This window comes from Palaemon carinicauda, chromosome 26 (genome assembly GCF_036898095.1).
Source record: "Palaemon carinicauda isolate YSFRI2023 chromosome 26, ASM3689809v2, whole genome shotgun sequence".
NCBI lineage: Eukaryota > Metazoa > Arthropoda > Malacostraca > Decapoda > Palaemonidae > Palaemon > Palaemon carinicauda.
This window is the reverse complement of record NC_090750.1, coordinates 31,771,155-31,778,654: the sequence shown is the minus strand read 5'-3', so window position 1 is coordinate 31,778,654 and position 7,500 is coordinate 31,771,155. Positions and strand designations below refer to the sequence as shown.

General features: G+C 32.4%; 1 protein-coding gene across 1 annotated transcript in view; it reads right to left on the bottom strand.

The window, feature by feature from the left end:
• LOC137619874 (dynein axonemal heavy chain 3-like) overlaps positions 1-7,500 on the bottom strand; it is a 328,675-nt gene that overhangs the window by 54,447 nt on the left and 266,728 nt on the right. Inside the window, exons 52-56 of the mRNA XM_068350164.1 lie at positions 4,381-4,546; positions 3,799-3,990; positions 3,316-3,509; positions 2,649-2,856; positions 2,140-2,285 (exon numbers count right to left, since the gene is read on the bottom strand). Of these exons, the coding sequence (XP_068206265.1) occupies positions 2,140-2,285; positions 2,649-2,856; positions 3,316-3,509; positions 3,799-3,990; positions 4,381-4,546 (906 nt within the window). The remainder of the gene's footprint in view (positions 1-2,139; positions 2,286-2,648; positions 2,857-3,315; positions 3,510-3,798; positions 3,991-4,380; positions 4,547-7,500) is intronic.

The window sequence follows — 7,500 nt, the reverse complement described above, 5'->3', positions numbered from 1 at the left end:
TATAACATTTAAAAAGGCATTATCTGTATTTGCTCATGGTATATAAAAAGGAACATTACTGTATAAAAACAAACTATCATAAGTTACATAAAGATGTATATGTATTATCTGTCTTTGATCTACAATTGCTTAATTGTTTTTCGAAAAAACCTTCATATTTTACTGAGGAATTTTACAGGAAATTTACTCTCTTTTCCTTTTTTACTTCATTTATTTCCTAGAGTAATTCATTGCTTATCTATTAAATTAATGGCAGAGAAGGTATATTTGCATTAAGATTTGTTTAGACCATTTTTGACACAAAAATGTTATAAGTGGATAAATTCTTTTCTAACATTTTCGAACATTTTCAAATAATTGCAATTACCATATTTCATATAACATTTGGAAAGGCTTTAATTTCATTTGTACATGGTTTACAAAATAATTCTAAAAATAAGAACGTTTCTATAGAAAAAAAAGATTATCGTAAATTTAGTCACACCAAGATAAAAATGTAATGTCGGAATTTACTCTACAATTGGCCAACTCTGAGAAAACCTATGTAATTCCCGTTATGTATTATATATAACTATGAAGCAAAATGGCAGCATAAATACGCTCACCACAAAACCTCTTTATGACCGTTTTACTCGTAATTTCATGCATGCATGAATAATTATTTATATGCGCGTTTTGCATTTGCAAATAACTGCAATGATCCTATTTTATATACCATTTAATGTACTTACACAAAATAAAAATCTATTGTTTGTTTTTACTTTAAAATCGCTCAACTATTTCTAATATATGTATATGTATATGTATATATATATATATATATATATATATATATATATATATATATATATGTATATACATATGTATATGTATGTATATATATACATATACACATATATATATATATATATATATATATGTATATAAATACATATTTATATATATGTGTATATATATATATATATATATATATATATATATATATATATAAATGTATATGTATGTATACACACATATGTATATATATATATATATATATATATATATATATATATATATATATATATATATATATATATATATATGGGTGTGTGTGTATACTTATACACTGTACATAATATATATGTATATATATACATATATATACATATATATAATATATATATATGTGTATATATATTCATATATATGTGTGTGTATTATATAGAAAATTTATTCAGTATTTTAATGTGTATCATTGTTCACAGTGAATAAATTTAAAATTTGTAATCAATCACAGCTCATTACCAATCAAATTCATCTCAACATTATTGCTATACCATGACAGATCAGTCATCTCTTCACAATTTTCATATAAAACAAAGTCCTCTAACATAATTATTATATTTCTTTATAAATATGTTTACAAATTATCTCACAGTTTTTTTCATAATTTTCATGTTTTCTTTACTTTTTCAAATACTTTCAAGCATTGTAAAGATATTTTACTTACATCATGAAAAACCTCAATCGTTACTCGGCATAATGTAATAAACTAGATGTTCATATCTGTTATAGTTTAGTCGTACCTTCCCTGAATACCGTGAGGGTTAACAGTTTTCTTAAAGGTTTTTTAAAGGCCGCTCCTGAATGGCAGAGGCCAGGGACAGTGTTCTATCAAGCAGGACAATGCCCGAGAGACTGACATATATACATATGACCAGCACCCAAGCCCCCTCTCCACCCAAGGTAGGATCAAAGAGGACCAGGCAATGAGTGCTGATGACTCAGCAGATAGATCTATAGGCTCCTACAATCCCCCCATCTTCAGCTCACAAGGATGGAGAAGTTGTAGAGAATAAAGGAGCTAATCAGTCAGGGACGTCACCACATCGGCCACCGTGATGCTTATAGTTTAATTTTGTACCTTTTCTAAAAGGGTACAATTCCCAGTTTCTAATTTTATAGCACCACTTAAATCATATCTTTTCAGATCATGCAATTTTCTATATTTCAAAGACTAATGAAAGTGTGATGGAAAGTCACATTACTGGGAAAGATTTATAAGTAGACCACTCTAGCTTTTCAGTCTCTGTTGAATTCTGGCTACCTGACATGGAATTAAGATGTCTTATTTGCTTATTCTAAAAGTGAACTTACCTGTCCCTTTCACCTCCTAAGCCTCCAATAAGCCTCTCTGATCTGTCTCTCTTCTGCTCACACCTGACGATTGAATCCTCAAGATCTTTCTTTTCCTTTTGCTTCTTCGTAAATTCGTCATTAAGAGCTTGAAGTTTATCTGTCACCTAAACAAGAGAGAATAGTTAGTTTTAATCACATTTCAAAACTCTGGTCAACTCTTTTGCATGAAATACTTACATCAGAGACCGTGAATGAACTTGGCTACTGCAGTGTATACATCATCATTTTTCATTATACCAGTTGAAGGGTTAAGAAAAATAAAACTTTATTAAGGATATAAATTGGGAAGTTCTAGGTTTTTCTTTTTTACAGGTCCGATTCTCATGAAGCTATGCCAATTCAAGAGTTTCTATACTTCTTTAATGAATCTTTTGCAACCCTCCAAAAATATCCTGTCTTAGTTTTAAAGGACATTGTCAAAGCAGCATGAATCAAAAACAGATTTTACACCTTTAGCATTAGATTACCTCTCTAAGTTCTTTCCTTTTCTCCTCCAGCTTCTCATTTTGAAGGGCGAGCTCATGATTGGCAGCTTCGAGGGCCTGTTTCTTCGGAGCAACAATCTTAATCACCTGGTCATAAACAACCATGGCTCTCACCCAGCGACACAGACCCTCACATGCCATAGATACCATCCGAATTTTCTTTGGATCAAAATCGGAATGACTGTAGAACCTGATAGATGGAATTATAAAAATATATATTTTGCATTTCTTGAATCGTCTCGAGTTGTTGTTGTTTATTTTTATAGGAATGTTGTTACCCCAAAACCAATATTTGAATTTCAACGATAAAAAACAGGAAGTCGAATATGCATCGTGCATTTATTTGATAAAAATCAGATACACTGCTATGTAAAAGGTTATCACAACTCAACTTAAACTTGAATTTTTTGTTCACATTATCGAAGGATTTGGACAAACACTTCATGACTATCGAACGTGTATCATACTGTTTCATACAAAAATAGAATTCTGATGCGTACATTGGTTTTATCATTACTGACTTCAGATATTTCAAAGTGAAAAACATTTCCCAAAAGCAATGCCTAATGATTTTATAGCCTAGTGATCAAAATTATTCAATACCATTGAAATGATACTTGCGATTGAAAGAAACAACAATAATCATTACTTGTTTCTAACTAGGGTGATGATTTTGTTTGGTATATGTTCCTTGTCATAATCCAAGAGGCTCTGAAGGAACTTCATGTCACCCAACAGCTTCTGCGATGGTGCCCAGAAATCCTCTATCATCTTTCCAGACCCACTTGGATCAGGCTTCCGTTCTGGTTTTACTTCCAACATGACACACACGGCTTCCATAACCTGGTAGGAAACAAGAGAACGATGAAGAGATATTTAGGTGATATTAGTTAATGTTTTCCTACGCCTGAAATCTTTCCTTTCTAAAAAGTCTTTTACCTGTCATAAAATAAGATTCTATAAAAGTTATATAAACTTGTTTTTGAGAGTGTATTCATAGTTGAACCTTATTATCAATAAAACAAATGCATGGTAGCATGGGCCTACCTCATAGGTCTTCTTTAAAATCTCTGTGGCCTGTTTGAATGGTTATAAGATTAGAGGAGGGATTACAAAATAGTACACAACTTACCAGTTTGACACCCGGAGGTGGATTTTTCATGGCTTTAACAACCCTAATGTCGTCTTGCTTAAGCGTGTTCAAGGCATCTGTGGCAGCATTAAGAGCTGGAACAGCCTTTGCCAGTTCCTTCTCACAGTCATCCTTAATGGATTGAGCGTCTGCAAACTTCTTATTCGCCACAGCCTCGTCAGCTGCTACGAGCTAAGTGAATAAAACTCAACTTGATCAATATATGAGTCCAAAGCTTCTCAATTGGTTTATCACATTAAAAACCCCAATCTTTTCTATAAAAAAAAAAAAAAAACATCAGTTAATTGGAAAGGGTGTTTAAATAATAAAAATTAGGTATTTACGTTTTCTAATAAGTTTATTTTATAATCATATGAAATATATTAATAATTTCAAAAAGAAACAAACGCTCTTTTCGTTACTTCCATTAACGATGCACAACACAATGAGTAAAATTTTAGTTAATAAGCATTAATCTCTTTCTCTCTCTCTCTCTCTCTCTCTCTCTCTCTCTCTCTCTCTCTCTCTCTCTCTCTTTTCACCGATATATGCAGATATACAGGTTAACATAAAACATTTTACCTCCTTCTTTCTCTCTACTTGAATAGTGTCTTGCTCAATTTTAATCATCAGAGCCTCTGTGTTTGCCGAAGTCTCTACAAGCCGAGGCTGCAACATCTTCAGCTCTTCCTGCAGTTCTGTTATCAACAGTTTAGCTTCTTTCAGCTTTTCTAGGCCTGTTACATATCTAGAAATATGAACTTCATAAGACTTGTGCATGCTGACGTCAGAATCTATACAAATATAAAGCAAATTCAATGAAACAGCAAAATAAAACAAGACTCCCTTTTGGAAACCTAGGGTTATAGCATCCTACTTTTCTAACTAGGGTTGCTCAATCTAGACTTTGATCATTCTGTCTTCATTTGTCTTCTTACCATTAAGGATAAAATACAAGATGATGATAGAAAGGCCTCTTTTGTGCTTGTTGGTGATTTCAACGCTCACCATAGCCAGTGGTTAAGTTATGTTTCTCCTAATGATGACCTTTGAGCTTTGTCTTTGAATCAGGCTGTGAGAAAATCATAAGTGAACCTACTCACAGGTCTGGTATCTGCTTGGAAATAGTATACACTGTTTCCCATGTTATTAACAAGTAAGTTTGGTTCTCTGACCACGCCTTGGTTTTGTTAGTAATTAAGACTGAGCAGCCTGTCTCTAATGTGTAATGCTCATTTAAGATATATAAAATTTCAAGCAGACTGGAATGGCATTTTGAGTGATCTTCTGTATTGGAATTGGTCATAATCATGTAAAAATTTTAAACCTTTTATTCTCTTGGATGTCAATCTGGTCAACATTATTGATAGGCATATATCTTCTTGTGTATTAAAATGTCAAGTGAAAGACAAACCTTGGTTGTAGATATACTTATTTGAACGGGTAAACAGATCAGATTTCATTTGGAATAACAATACTTACTTAAGACCATTTGCGTAGAGATTTTATGCTTCATATGAAAAGGAATAACATTTGACCATAAAAAACCTTTCGGGTACAACCCAGGAACATAAATGGTGGGCTACCCTTGAATATGTATTTAACAGTTACTCCTTTGTGTAAACCAGATGGCTTGGTAATTTATCATCCAACAGAAATGGCAACCCTTTTGGCTGATGTGTTTGGCAATAAGCAGAGTAATGATAAACTCTATCTTCGTCATTCCTATTTTCCTAAGGCTAAACTAACTGGCTTAACTTCTCGGTCTTGATGGACCTTGATGCTTATGGAGGTGTTGACCCAAATAGTATTTTTCCTTTGTTTTTTTTTTCTTGTTTTTTTTTTTATAAAGAGCACTGATTTCTTAGTTTTGAATTGTTTGTAATTTTCTGCAAGTTAGCAAGAAGAGGTTCTTTTTACACATTTTGCAGAATTGATAATGTTACTTCATAAGGTAAATGTGTTTATAATAGCTCTAACTCTGCTGATTACCTTCAAATTTCCATATCTCCCGGCTTGTCAAAAAATTTTGAGCCCTCTCTAGGTAAAACACTTAAATATGCATGCTGAAGGTAATAATCTTTTACCTAGTATGCAAATTGGCTTTCACAAAGACCTTGGAGCATGTGATGCCCTTCTTACAATTTCCAATGCTGTACAGAAATCCCTTGATTGTGGTAAAAATTTTGTATAATTAGGCTTAATTCTAGGACTGCCTTTAACCGTATTAATCATGATGCCCTTGTTTTTTAACTCAAACAATTGGGAGTAGGTGGGTCATTCCCTATCATCATTACTGAAATTCCAAGTAAAAGATTCTAAACAGTACTTTTTGATGGTTACCACAGTAAGTATACGAATGTGATGCCTGGTGTTCGTCAAGATATTGTTCTTGGCCCATCTCTTTTCATATTATATACACATGATATGTGGTTTAACCTACAAAACAAGCTTGTTGCATATGCAGATGATGTTACTCTCTATGTCTGTTTCATCTCCTGAACGTTGATCTCGGGTTTCTGAATCTCTTAATAGAGATCTAGCTAAAATTAGTGCAGGGTGCAAATTATGGGGCATGAAGTTGAACTATTGTAAGTAGCTCGGAGACAACGGCTCCTCTACATCCAGATCTCTGTATTCGATAATGTCTTTCTAACAATATACAACTACTTTAAGATTTAAGGTGTGAGCTTAATTACAAATTTACTTTTGTTAAACATATTTGAATTGTTTCTTCTTCAATTTGAAAAAAAAAATGGCTTATTGAGAAAGTCTTTTAAGATATTTGGTAATCAGTATATTCTGAGGAAATGTTTTATTTCTTTTATTCTACCTTATTTTGAGTATTTTTCTCGTTTGTGGTCTTCAGCTGCTGACTCTCATCTTAATTTGTTGGACAGAAACTTGTAGTCTATTAAATCTATTTTCCTGATCTTGATATTAATCTCTGGCACTGTCGTTTAGTTAGTTCTTTATGCCTGTTGTAGACAATCTTTCATAGTTCTGGCCATCCTTTGCATTAAAAAATTCCCAGGCTGTACCGTCCTGCACGTAGTACTAGATATGTAGTCAGTTCTAACAGTCCTGCCTTCTCCACCATAAGGCTCAGCAATACACAGTATTTTAAAAGTTTTATTTCAGCTGTTATCATATTGTGGAATGATTTTCCTAACCAGGCAGTTGAATAGGTGGAACTTCAGAAGTTTAAATTTGTAGCGAATGCTTTTATGTTGAACAAGGTTAAATATGTCTTTCTTTATAGCATTGTTAATCATCTTAAGATATTTCATGTTCTTTATTCGTCACTTCTCATTTAGCATCATTATTTCGTTATTTCCTTTCCTCGCAGTTAGTATTCCCTTTTGGAAACCTAGGGTTATAGCATCCTACTTTTATAACTAGGGTTGTAGCCTAGCTAGTAATAATAACAATATAGTGGATAAGATTTTGGAAAAAGCTAAAGATGCAGAAAGTTTTAGTAAAAATTTGAAAAGTCGAAGATATTTTCTAGTTAATCCAGGTTCGTGATTGTTATGAAAATAGTATTTTTGCGCCAAAGTCTTGGCAGTTAATTAAACAGTATTCCTGGTTAGTTCTTATTATTCCAAGTGTTATTCATTATGTGTAATTTGTAATTTATTACCATAAGTGCTATAGGTATTGAAAGTAATGTGCAACATGTTTCAACTTTAATTATAATTG